We start from the raw sequence: 14572 nt of genomic DNA on the forward strand, positions 1-14572 counted from the left end.
TATAAAATAAACACGTGTGTGTATGTGTATGTATATATATAAAACATATACAACATAAATATATGCAGCATAGTTAAATACAAGATAGTTTGAGAGGGAGAGTGCTAGTATTTAGGGGGTCAGGAAAGACTTCTTGCAGATGATGGTGATTGAGCTCTGTCTTAAATGAAGAGATTCATCCTGTGAGACAGGTAAAGAGGGAGTGCATTCCAGGCATGGGGGGGGGGGGGGGGGGGGGGGGGGGGAGGGGCAATGACTCATTTCCAAAATTGTCTCACTGCAGCTGCAGTATTTTATTAAGAGACTCCAGCTCACTGATGGTGTAGGTCAGATTTGCATTCCATCCAACAGTTACCCATAACTAAGTATTCTGAGCTTGGGCCAAAGTGATTAAAATGAAAACTTTGATAGCTAGAAACCTGTGGCCTCGTATAAGAACATATTCTGCCTGCTTTTAGGCAGGATGAGAACAAGTGCTCATCTAGAACAAAAGGTCACAGGGTGAAATTTGACATCAGGTTTTAGGTATTTTCCCAACATTAATAATGAGACAAAGATTTAGGAGGGGAAGAAGATTTGTTTGGATATATATATTTCCAAATAATATGTAAAAAACTTTAACACTTATTTAAAAAAAATTTTGAGTTTCAAATTCTCTCCCTCTTTCTTGCCCTTCCCCCTCCCACTGAGAAGGCAAGCACTATTATACATGTGAAGTCATGCAAAACATGTTTCCACACTAGCCACATTGCAAATGAAAACACACACACACACACACACAAAATAAAGAAAGCAAAAATATATGCTCCAATCTGTGCTCAGAGATCATCACTTCTCTCTCTGGAGGTGGATAGCATTTTTCGTCATGGGTCCTTAGGAACTGTCACGGATCATTGTCTCAATCAGAGCAGCTAATTGCTTCACAGTTGATCATCCTTACAATATTGCTGTTACTGTGTACAATGTTCTCCCAGTGAGTAGAGGAAGATTGTAAAAATCCTTTATAAATGCTGTTTAATTGAGATTTCTCTCTCATTGAGAGTTGGAAATTGTGGCAAATCACATAGAAGAAGGAAAAGTCAGGATTTCTTTAATCTTTAAAATGTTTATAAACTTCAAAGTATGCATTCCTTTTCTCTAAGAAGCTGAACAGGAGCATAGTAGACAGGCTTTGATATTGAGACTGGCATATGCCCTCATTGACATTGGTGTAGCATTTTTTTGTGACTTCAAGACAGCCCCTCTATTCCTTCTTGATGAAAGGAGACTTGGGCTAACTATGATGATGAGAAAAAATTATCTTTGTTGGAGGATTATTATTTTTTTTTAAAATGGCTCTACCAGGTCTATATTCAGAAACCTGCCTACCTGAACATATACTAGGTTTGTGCTAATTTGGCCAAGGAATATTTGGGGGCTTGAAATGTTGTTGGAATCCATGAATACTGTTTTAAGGCATCTGACATTTTGACTGGTTCAGACTTGTCTTAAATTGTTCTTCATATTTGGATGGAGACTTCTTTTCTACAAATGGGCACAGTACCCATTTGGACTCTATCATGTACACAGATGTTCTCCTAATTAAGGTAACATAGTTAATACCTTCCCTTGCCTCTTTTTCTTTGCCTATGAATTTTACATAACATTTTGTTTGTACTTACATGATGCACTCATCATTTATTATTTCCTATGATGGCTTATGTATATGCTCCGTATGTTCCCCTCCTTCCCAGAAGAATGCTAGTTCCCTTGTATTCAGGAAATGTTTCATGCCTTTCTTTGTTGCCCTGGTGCTATGTACATAGTAGGGCTATAATGAATGTTTGTTGAATGAATGGAACCAGATACTACATCTTATGAAAACTTTATGTCTCATTCAGTACCTAGATCAGTGTTCTGTCCACAGTAGGTATTTTGGAAATATGTGCCGAATTGAACTAAACTGATAAGAAGTGACTGAATGTTCAACAATGAAACCTTCAGAGCCGTTGGTATTAGTGATGTAGGAACACTTTCCTTCTATCTGACTATAGATGCCTAACAAATGCATCTGCTTACGATACTTCAGCATTTGCCTCCTAAACAAGTCTAGAAATAAGAAACTGAAAGGGGTGATGGTAGAAACATCATCATCTCCTTGAAATATTAATGAGAAATTTTATTCTTCCAAAAAATTCTCCCCTCTCCCCAATTAGTGGCATATAGGATCATAGATTTAGAACTGGAAAGGACTTTAAAGGTTATCTAAGCCAAGCCCCTCATTTTACAGATGAAGAAACTAAGACCTAGAGAGGTTAAGTGAGGTCGTGGTGACTCAGCATGGCTGTGTTCCCTTTGGGACACAGAGCTGTGGTTGGTTCATTTTCACTGATACCCATTACTGGAACTCTTAGCAAAGAGCAATCAATAGTCAAAGAATGATGGTCAGTATCAGGAAGGGCTTAATGTTGTCCCTGACCCCTGGCCTTACTCTTGCAGCTGTACTTTTATAGAATAAGAAATGATCATCCCACCTATTAGTGTTTAACATTTGGAGAACAATTATTTTATAGTCTCCCTGTTCTTTGCATTTAGAAAAATCTTCTCATGGTTCACGCCAATAAAATTTCCATTTGCTCCCTTCTCCAACTAGACTGATTTTAAAACCCTATAAATGATTTACTGAAATGCAAGTTCAGCTTACAGTAATGATTAAATTAGTTTAATAAGATATGAATACTCTTACTGGGTAGTAAAACATTTTTAAAATTTTTCCTGTAAGGAAAAAATGTTAATTCTAACCTACATATGCCCTTGATCCACTATATTTTCAAAGAAGAAACCTCAGAGGAGCATAAGAAAATAAATTTAAGCTATCTAAAATAGTCTAGCTTTAGGAATTTTCAGATCTTTTGGTTAATGTCTAGAAGGAGAAAAATTAATATGTGTTTTGTGTTCATTAAATCATAATTATATTTGGGGCTTCAAATTCCTGCTCTAAATTGAGGGTTGCTTCCCTATCATCATATAGATCTGAAGCATCTAAACAAACTCCATTCATTCTTTCACTCATTTATTAAGTAAGAATCTGTTAAAAGATACCATGTGCCAAACACTGTGTTAGGAGCTGAAGGACTTAGAAAGATAATTTTAAAAGAATTCTTGACCTCAAGGATCTTATACTCTAGTGGAGGGTAATAGGACCTATACATATTCCAATATTTCAAGGAGTCTGATCTCATTAATGTAGATGGTCTTCAACTGTTAAGGACTTAGTAATTCTGATCACTATAATTATCAAACACAATTCCAAAGGACTTGCTGTAAATGCTCTCCACCTCCAGATAGAGAACTGATGGTTTCAGAGTATAGATTGAAGCATATTTTTCCCTTTCATTATTTTTCTTGCTTTCCCTCCCCCCCACCCCAAACATGACTAATGTGGAAATATGTTTTGCATGACTTAATATGTATAATGGGTATTTTATTTCTTGCCTTCTCAGTGGGTGGGAAGGGTGTGCCAGAAGAGAAAGAATTTGAAACTGAAAATAAAAATTTTAAATCAAAATCATAATTTTTTTCTTTTAAAATGTGGAGATTCTTTCCAACCATGTAGATGGCAGATTGCCACCCATCCATGCTTACCAGTTTTGATTCAGAGACAGAGAGAAAGAGAGAGGGACAGAAACAGGGAAACAGAGATAGAGACCCAGAGACATAGGGGCAGAGACAGAGACAGAGACAGAGAGAGAACTGTGTCAGGAACATGTAGCATGGAGTCTATCAGTTTTCTTTCACTCTCATTCCATGACTGACCTGTCTTTTTATCTAATCATATTCTTATTTGATATTAACTTTTATAGGCTTCTACATAATTCCTTGTTTGTCACGTGCTGCTGCCTGCTTATGCCCACTATGCACTTCTCCATTACCATTTGACAAATCCTATACTCAATAAAATTCCAGTGGTTCCCTATTACCTCCAGGATCAAATAGAAATCAATGCATAAAACAAAATGAGCTCAGATGAAGGAGAGATTGTTTCCATCTTGAAGAATTAGAGAAGGCTTCATGGAGTAGGTGACATCTTAGCCAGGTATGAAGGATGGATGTAGGATATCAAGTGATAGTGATGGTCATTGAGAGAGGGTATCTCAGTTGGAGGAAAGATGAAGGGTTAACTTTTTTGGGGGAAAAATTATAAGTCTGGAAATACAGCATTGTTGGGATAGAATAGACTATTATAGCCTAAAGCAATCATAACATCTTTCTGTTCTCATCTTCAAAAATTTTATATATACACTAATAATACATATTCAATATGAAATATACATGTGTGGGAGAAGAGAACAGTTAGAAAGTTCATTAATTATGGCTCTCCTTATATTTCTGTTATATTAAAAATAGACAGGACATTACATTTTATCGTACACTTTATAAGGTGATTTTCCTAAATTTTAGGTTTGGCCATGTCACACCCCCATCCCTGCCCTTATGCAATAAACCCTAATGGCTCATAATTACCTGTAGGATCAAATACAAATTCTTTTGTTTGGCATTTAAAGGCTCTTCACAACCTAGTCCCTTTAAATCTTTCTAATATTTTTTAGACCTTTCTCTCCTCTACACATACTCTGGTTCAGTCATACTGGCCTATTTGCCATTCGTTTTACATGATGCTTCATCCCCTATCTCCATGCCTTTGCACTGGCTGCTCTCCCTCCATTCCTGTAATGCTCTAGTCTTTTAGAATCCCCTGCTTTCTTTAAGAGTCAGTTCAACATCATCTTCTGCAGAAGGCTTTGCAGATCCTTTAAATTGAGATTATCTTCCATCTATCCTGTATATATCTTGTTTGTGTCCATTTAGGTACACAATGTATCTAATGAATGTAGACTCCTTTCTAGTACTAGCATAGTTCATGGAACATAGTAAAAGCTTATTAAATTCTTGTTGATTAATTCATTATCTCATTCGATTTTTCTCAATTAAGGCAATTACTGATGCTCTGAGAGGTTGATTGTCCATGGTCACTCAGCTAATAAGTGTCAAAGGCAAAGATTGCATCGATGCACATCTTTCCTAACTCCAAGACACTTTCAACCATTCCACTACTGGTGATTTTTAGAGTTAATAGGCAGGGTGAAAAAGGGCTGGACTTGAAGACAGGAAAATCTGGATTCAGATCCACCTCTGACATCTACTTGCTGTGTCACCTTGGGCAAGCCAGTTAATCTCTCTAAGTCTCAGTGTCTTCACATGTAAAATGAAGGCAATAAGCTTCTTGGGAGTAGAGATTGTCTACTTGGATACATTTGGATCCCAGAGCCTAGCATAATGCCTGGCACAGGCACTTAATAAAGGCTTTTTGATTAATTGATTAATAATATTCCAATTCACAGAGTTGTTGAAAGGACCAAATGAAATAAAGTATGTGTATAAATGTTAGCTATTATTATTTTAAATTTTAAGCAAGAGATTCATAGTCTCTAGGTTGTGAATAAATTTGAAATGTATTTAAATTGAATTTTACAGATCTGTTACTTCTCGGTGGGGAATCCTACTAAACCAACACTTTTATTCCGATACTTCTAATCAAAGCGTAGGGCAGTAAATTAATAAATGATTAGCCTTAACAACAGGAATATAAACACAGTCATAATTATGCTGCTTGTTCCTTTCTGCTTCAAAGATTGACAACTATGGATTTTAGCCATAATTTATATATTATGCATACATATAACAAACACACCATATGCATTTTCTATTTTCCATCCATCAATCATCCATCAAAAATCAGCAAATGAAGCCAATTTAGTATGTGTAAGTTCCATTTTTATGTACCAAGTCCCTGTAATGAGGGAAACAATGACAATCATATTTTAAAAAAAAATCCATTCCAGATATTTCCCCAAATCCTTTGGATTTGATTGTCATTGAAGGAATTTCATGAAGTCTGACTGCTTCCAGTCCTGACTGAATAGTCAATCCATCAATCAGAAATTTACCAATGCCTCCTCAGTCTTTGGTGTAGTGCTATGCATTTGTGGGACAAGAATGCAAAAAAGTATTGGATGTAGTTCCTGCCCTCAAGAGGTGTACAACCTCTCATTAGGGAAAGATGATATCCATGCAGCATCTTTTAAACATATGCTGTTTATCAGTCAGTGCCATGACCTTCTGTGGAGGGCAGAGTGAAAAGATAATTAGAAGGAAGCAGACAGTAGGGTGGATGGCTTGCAGCCTGATAATAACTTGTTTGCTAATTGCCAATCCCCAATTTTCTGGGCAATTAGTCACTGGGTCTCCTCTTAGACCCTTCTGTGCAAATCTGGACAAATGGCCTCCATCCTTCCTTGCAGTAGGTAGGCTGAGAGATACACTGAGTATTTGGATGGCATCTTTCTCCCTGGGTTTTGGGTTTTCCTGGCTGTGCTGACTCTCGTCCCCTCAGGTATAAAGACCATCTGGTTGGCTACCTTGGACAGCGAGGCGTTTTTCCGATGCTTTTGCTTACTGACTTTGGGGATCAGGTTTATTCTTTGAGAGCTTAGGTGCCAGATACAGTGAGAAAATTTTCTAAGAGGACACCACATCAACCTCTTTGTGTTGTTCACTTTCCAGAATGAAGGCAATGTGAGCCACTAAGAATAATAATTGGAAATGTCTTCTCTCCAATGAAGTTAATTTTTATCTCTTACTCAGTATCTGGTCCTGTACCCTGCCCTAAACTAAGACTGGAATGGAGCCCTCTCCATGAGGCAAGAAACTATAAACATGAAAAGTGATAATGATGTAACACATCCCACTTGAGAGAACACCCATCCTTCTTTATGATTCATTATATGCCTATCAATGCTTTTCACATTCTCTGTTTTATCACTATTCTTCATTTCCTCATCTACTCTGTAGGAAAAGTTGTTGAACCCCCCCAGGCTTAATTTAAAGAAAGCGATCATTTCGAAAAGAAGCAGTAAAATTCTCCAATCCATTTGGAAACCTGATTAATTTGGGTGCATTTCTAGAGGCAGACATGGGGTTTCTTTGGTGATTCAAACACTTTTGTTTTCTTTATCAAGAAGTATTTTGTTAAATTGTTCTGAGGAAAATGCCTATTTTCCGCTGAGAGGCCATGTACTATTCTCCCCCCCTCATCCCACCTCAATGCAGCCTGTAGCAAAAAGAAAGGATTTTTGTTGTTGTTGTTGTTGTTTTCTTTTTTCTTTTTTCTAGATTCTGGTATAATCTTTTGCTTCCAGGGCATTCTCAGTATTATGTGGTGTCAAAGTATTCTTTCCTTGGACACAAATGACACTTTTTGAACTTCCCAGCAGGATCTAACCCCAAACAGCCCTGTTCATGGAAATGTGTGTTCTCCTTGTGTATGGAGTCCTAGAAAAACCAGAAAGAATTGAGTTCTGGGAAAGTTTTAGAGTAAACACCAATGGCAGAATAATTGCAACTTGCTACTGTGTAATTGTCAAAATGAGGGTAGCTGCCGCCTTACTATTGAAAGTAGTGTTGTTTGATCTTGTATCTTTTGTTAGGGCTCTGTGTCCCTGGGAATTTCCAAACTCTAATTTTAAACTATTAGCATAAGTATACTTCCTTCCTGCTGGGTCTGTCTGCTGTGGGTTTTTGAATCTCAGAAAACCATTAGAAAATATGTATGAGGAGGGTGGAGTTAACCATTTGGGGTCAAATTACCTTTCTGGGCCAATTCAAGATTATAAAGAAGGGCTAGTGAAGACGCTATGGGAGAGAGTTACTCTAAGGAATTAGAGCTTTCAACCAACTTTCTCTCTTCAGTGAATATTGAGGTGGAATTAGAAGGATCTTGGCACACATTCTGCATCAACAATGACAAGAGTGGGCTATTTAAAAGCCAAAAAAAAATTTATAACATATGTTTGTAAGAGAAGTAGTTGCTATTTTAAGGAAAAGGATGCTGTTTCGTTTTTTAAAATAGCAAATACAACATCATGGAAGAAAGAAATGTTATAGGCTTTTATTAATATCATGTTGATTAAGCTATCAGAATGGAATAATTAAGTTAGAGATAAACGTAATGTTCTTCGCTTTACAAGTACAGATAAGAAATGTTATCTAGATGTCTTTCCCATCTTTTCATGTAGAAAAGACCTGGGGATTTTAGTAGATGGAAGATACAATATGAGTCATATGATGAAAAACAGCAATTTAAAAGCTAATTTGAGGGACAACTAGGTGGTACAGTGGATAGATCACCAGCCCTGGAGTCAAGAGGCCCTCAGTTCAAATATATCCTCAGACACTTACTAGCTGTGTAAACCTGGGCAAGTGATTTAACTCCGATTGCCTCCAACAACCAAACAAAAAAACCTAATTTGATCTTGGGCTCCATAAATAGAAATATTCTAATTATACTAATAATCCAAGGCCTAATCTGATTGGACCATGTCTGGAGTATTGTGTTCCATTCTTGACATCTCATTTTAGGAAGAATGATAATAGCCTGCAGCACTTCACAATGGTGAAGGGGTTCAAAAACCATGCCTTAAGAGAATCAATTGAAGGATCTAGAAAAAAGATGTTTAGTATGGATAAGAGAAGGTTTACGGATGGATCTGATCACTGTCTTAAAATATCTGAAGTGTGTTGTGGGGGAAAGGAGTTATATTTTTGCTTGACATGAGAAAGAACTTGGAACAATGTGTCAGCTTTAAATTAAGGTCGTCCAAAAATTGCAATGAACTGCCCTGGGAAGTATTTGTAAATTCCCCGTTACTAGAGCTCTTTATGGAGAGGTTGACTGCTTTTTAGTTGTATTATATAAGAGATTCATGCTTCAGGGGTTAGATTTCGATGTTCTATGAATCTAAATTCTAAGTTGTCTTACTATTTAGAAAGCCAAGCCATGGACTTTCACAGTAAGCCACCAATCCTTCCATGTAGCTATCTGGATCAATAAATGTTACTTCTCAAGGTGGTAAATTATGTTTTTCAGAAACAGCCCCTACATCAGCATATTCATCTCCTGCAAGAAGTTTGGGAGATACAGGAATAACACCACTGTCTCCTTCCCATATTGTGGTAAGAAATGTGCTCTTTCTTGGGGTTACTAAATTATTATTTTCTGTATCTTTCTTCCCTGGATAAGTTGATGGAGCCATACTGAGGTGGCCTGGGACATCACTTTTCTAGGATTTAGTCTCCTCATTTTTTGCAGTGTTTGGATAAGTGAACTATAGGATCCCTCAAAAATGTAAAACACTGTGACTTTGTAATTTTAAGGGATTGGCACCTAACCCTTTTGCTTTTTTGGTGGAGAGGATATGGTGTGTTGCAAATAATTTGTGCACATGAATTACATTATATTTTTTAGGTGTCTACAAAGGCTCTGACCCCTTACTGCCTGATTTTTTTAATTCTTAAATACCACAGACCTGAAGCTCTCAAAGATGATTTTTCCAGTTTTGATTTTTCTGCTCACATTTATTTGGCCAACTAGGATTGAGATAGGCACTGGACCTGTAATTTCATTGGTAGACAAAACTCCCAGGTGAAGAAATTCCTTCTATCAATGCAGATTGGCACCTTCTTTGCAACTTATAGTCTTGGGCAGTTGCCTAGATCACTGAAAAGTGGCCTGCCCAGGGTCAAGGAGGCATAGTACTTTTTAGTAGCAGGGCTTAAACCCTTGGCTCCAAGGTCAGCTCTGCTGTAAGTAAAAGAGAAATCAGTGAAATATGTGAGCAGAAGTGGACCAGTTGAATTACAAAGCCCTCTTAAAATCACTGTCCAACATTTAATGGTGTCCCTGGGCAATTGACAAAAGATATCTAACTGGATAGCCAGTTAAACATTCCTTCTTATTTGGCTTTGTCAGTTGCAGTTAGTTGCATGTATTGGGGGGGAAAGTAGTTGGGAGACATCATATCACAGTCAAAATATGTTGCTAGTAGATTATTTTCAGTGGTCTGTTTTCCATGAGAGTGACAGCAAATTATGTCTCTTCTGAATTCTTCCTGCTGTAATAGGCAAGCTAAATCTTCTCAACTAAACCCTTTTTCTATGGGCTTGTAGACATAAAAGAGACAGAAAAAAAGGAAGAATTTGCATAGATATTCATGTTATTAAAAACCTGAGAAAAGGATAGGTTTTTTTTTTTTACTAGGAACAAAACTGAAAGAGACTTTAAGGAACATGTGGTCCAGTTCCCTAAGTTTACAAAGAAGGGAACTGAGTTGAAGAAAAGTGAAAAGATTTTGATCAGGGTTGCACAGCTAGTTATTGGCAGAGCTTGGACAAGAGCCTATTTTGACCATATTCCGTCTTTTCCTATTTCCACTATAGTTGTCCTTAAAAACTTTGGATGATAATGGGAAATAGTGAGGTTTGGTCTTGGCTTTATCATTAATTCAATGTTTTAGTGTCTTAACAACTCAGTCTGTGCCTTAGCTTCCCAATTTGTCAAATAGGGACATCATTGCCAGCCTACATGACAGGACCAATATATAGTATGCATGCACGTACATGCACACATGTGTATATCTATCTAGCTTTGCCTATATCTATATACACATATACATATTGTTCCTGTAAAGCTGGCATTAATGTCTGTATTTAACTAATATGTATACCCGTATAGTATATATGATACATGTGTATATATACATACAGTATATCTGATACATGTACATACACATATAGTATAAGCATGTGTATACCTAATGTGTATATAATGCATATACAATATATATGTATACCACATATCACAAGTATATGCACACATATATGCATATATATACATATGTACATACGTATACACATGAGCACTGACAATACAGATATATTTACATGCATAGACATGCATGTATATATTATACCATTACATATATAATTCATATACATACATATATGAATATGTGTGTATATGTATATGTGTATATATATATACTCACACTAGGAATTATAAAGTACTGAATAGAGGCAAGGTATTAATAGTTTCACTACCTTGGATTCTGCCTTTTATAGATTCAAATAAGAATCTGGCAGGTAAAAGAAGATATGTGTGTACAAATAAAAATGTGCATAGAAAAGGAAATTAAAAACTATTTGGGAATCAATCCTTGTTTCAAGCAATTCAATAATTAGCCATACTCAAGTGGAGCTTTTAATTAGTGTAAGCCAGAAAGCCAGCTCTCCTAATTAAGTCTGGCAAAGTATCCTCATTTACTATTCTTTGGGTGGTCCTTCTTAAGCTTTATATTTGACTCACACTTCAGATCCATTAGGCCGGGTCACTGCCCCTGGTGTGGGGCTAGTAAGAATACTTATTGGGAATTATGCTTTGCTGACCCTTTCTGATCTCTCTTTGTAGTATGTCTTGGGCAGGCTTCCTAGCAGAGAATATCCTTAAGAAAGCTGGAACATGTAGCAAAGAGCATCCCTCAGCCAAATGGCCTCTCACTCTCTTTCTTTGCAGAATGACTCGGATGCAAACGTCACTGAGCAGCAGACATTTCTCGTGGTCGTTGCTATTGATTTTGGCACTACGTCTAGTGGCTATGCCTACAGCTTCACAAAGGAGCCAGAATGCATTCATGTCATGAGGTACGGACTTTGGTGCAGCCTTGTCACACCTTCCAGAGTGACAAGATAATGACAGGTCACTTGGCGTAATTGGAAAGGCACTTCTAATGGCCCTGAGCATATATAAAAGACAGCTTATGATGGCCAGTTGGGAAATGGGTTGAGATATTAAATAGATGCATGGAAGTAAGAGAAGCAATGGATTGGCCTTGCATTTAAAGCATAAGAAAAAGTCTGTAATCAATGAAATATGTTCTGATTTTAACTTCGTTAAACTAAAGCGTGTAACCATCATTGCCTTCCCATCTCCTCCTCAACCTGGTTTGTCAGTATCAAAAACAGAATCAGCTGCATGAGAGGAGAAAAAAGTGCAAGAGCTACAGGTTGATTTAATATGAAGAAAGGAAAGAAACAAACATTTATTGTTTACTGTGTGTCAGACACTGTTCTAATCTCTAGAGATACAAGAGATATGGACAGAGATATTGGTACACACATACATATAGGTACATACATATATATCTCACTATATAAATGCTAGTGGTGGTGATGCTGCTGCTGCTGATATAGTAAAGTGCTAGATATAGGTGTATGTTCATTAGATATAGATTAGATGACTTTGAGATCCTTCTTATATCCCTCTTGAGATCCCTGATTCTATCACTTAACTGTAGGGATAGGGACTAGTCATGTGATTACATTGGTATAAGGAACTCCCAAGTGAGGTAATTCCCTTGGTCAATGTAGGTCAATATCTTCTCTTGGATGAATTATACTCTGAGAGATTTACCTAGATAACTGAAAGGTTAAGTGCCACATCCCAGGTCGTGCAGCCCGTATGTGTCTGAGGCATGTATTGAAACACAGTCTTCCTTGCTCCAAGGTTAGGTCTCTATCCACTATGCCACACTACTTTTCAACCTATGTCTTCCTAAATGAGATTTTAGAAATGTTAAAAAAATGGATATTATTTCAAATTCTAGATTTTTCTGATGTTGACTAATATTCTTTCTTTATAAAATTGAATGCAATTCGGTATGCATCTAGATTACAAAATAGTACTTTCCAAGGTGAAATTTTGGATGGAACGTTGGATTTGGAGATAGGAAGACACGGGTTCAAATCCCACATTGGAAACTTACTAGAGCTACAATTTTGAGCAAATCAACTTAACCTCTCTGGGCCTCAGTTTCCATAAAATGGGGATAAGCACTTAATAAATGCTCATTTCCTTCCTTTTTTCCACACTAAATCATCCAATCATTGTAAAGCTCAAATGAGATAATACACACAAACTACTTTGCACTTTAAAGAAATAAATGGCAGTTATTATAATTGCCAAGAAAAAGTGAAAATCCTGTTTGCCAGGGGAGCCCAGGTTATCATAATAAGTGATGCCCTGTTGCTAGCTAAGAAAACACAGATAAGTCAGCTAAATAAATATTATATTTGTTCTGTAGTTGTTGACAACATGGATGGAAAAGCAGAAAGTGTGTTGGTGGAGTACGGAGGAGGGAAGTTCTGCTTAAGTCAATTTCTATTAAAGTTGGGATAAATAAATGTCTTTCATTTTCCAGTTAGCATTTGTTTGTTATTTTCATTGGATAGACTAACAACAGAGGACAGGGCACCCAAAGATAGAAAGGCAAATAACATAAATTGCTTTAGGAAGAAAACTTCTAAAACATCTTTTTGACCATTTTTTGGCTCCATAGTGTTATTTTTCTAGATCCATTATCCTTGGAGATGAGTCCATTACTGACCAACAAGAAATATTTATATAATCAACATATTGAATAATAAAGTTAAAAGCGAGAATGTTCAGTACCATTTCAGGCAGCTAGTATTCAGTTGATGCAAAAATGACTGGAGAATGGATGTAATGTTTGTTAATGTAGAAAAACAACAAAAGGAGGAGCAACAGGAAAACTCATTTGCAAACATTTTATTTAATAAGCATTTATTAAGCATTCACTAGGTAGGCAGTGCTAGGCTCTAAAAATGACATAGTCCCTGATGTCAGTGAACTTTACTGATTCCGTGGGTGTGTCTCTCACACACAGATAAGTTAAATAAAAGCCAGGATGTTATGGGTCAAAGAAGAGAGTCAGGCAAAATACTTTAGGAAAATCAGGGGAGGAAAAGAATTGTAGATGGGAAGGCAGAGAGAAAATGGAGGCATCGACAGCTGGCCCTTGCTGAATAAGAAACAGAAGCAATAATGGTTCAAACAATTTACCTTTTCCCATGTTTTGCTCTTGCAACCTGGTCTCATGCATTTTCTCTGGGCTGTTTCCTAATTATGTTCCATTTGAGGAAATGCATATGCTTTCATACAGAGAGCCAAATAATTTATGGTAACAGCATAAGAAAAACCAACAGCCTCCCATACCGCATTGCATTGCATCACAGATGTACAATGCTTCAGTCAAATGTACCCAGCCTCTCATACCAGCTCTACTGTAAGCTAAATGGCATATTACCATTTCAACCTCTAAAGCTGAAAAGATTTTTAGTCTGAGTCATTCATGGAAAACTGTCTTAATAAGTTGTGGGCTTTGGATAGACTACAAAGAGTGATGTCTGTTTATCACCATTTTTAAAAGGATCAGTTCAATTTCAACAAATGTTTGTCAAGCTATGTGGGAATCATTTGAAGAAACTGGGGTTATTTAGCCTGGAGGAGAGATGTCTTGCAGGGAATGTGACAGTTATATTAAAGTATTTGATGTCTCTTGTGCAGAAAAAGGATTAGACTTATTTTGTGTGGCCTGGGAGCACAGAACTAGTAATAAAAGGTAAGAAGTACAGAATGGCAATTTTAGGCTCAATGTAAAGGAAAAATTTCCTAAGAATTAAACTTTCAAAAAGTGGTATGGACTTCCTCAGAAGAAAGTTGTGTTCCCCTCACTAGAAGTCTTTAAGCAAAAAGGATGGATTAACACTTCTTTAGGTAAATGGTAATATGCCATTTAGCTTACAGTAGAGCTGGTATGAGAGGCTGGGTACATTTGACTGA

General features: G+C 36.9%; 1 protein-coding gene across 3 annotated transcripts in view; it reads left to right on the plus strand.

Annotated features, from left to right (window-relative positions):
• HSPA12A (heat shock protein family A (Hsp70) member 12A) overlaps nucleotides 1–14572 on the plus strand; it is a 98531-nt gene that overhangs the window by 49082 nt on the left and 34877 nt on the right. For all 3 annotated transcript variants that reach the window (XM_027852177.1, XM_027852179.1, XM_027852178.1), the window contains exons 2-3: nucleotides 8966–9051; nucleotides 11447–11574. In XM_027852177.1, coding sequence (XP_027707978.1) covers nucleotides 8966–9051; nucleotides 11447–11574 — 214 coding nt within the window. The remainder of the gene's footprint in view (nucleotides 1–8965; nucleotides 9052–11446; nucleotides 11575–14572) is intronic.

Source organism: Vombatus ursinus, unplaced genomic scaffold, assembly GCF_900497805.2.
Source record: "Vombatus ursinus unplaced genomic scaffold, bare-nosed wombat genome assembly UNPS02009205.1, whole genome shotgun sequence".
In the NCBI taxonomy this organism is placed as follows: Eukaryota; Metazoa; Chordata; class Mammalia; order Diprotodontia; family Vombatidae; genus Vombatus; species Vombatus ursinus.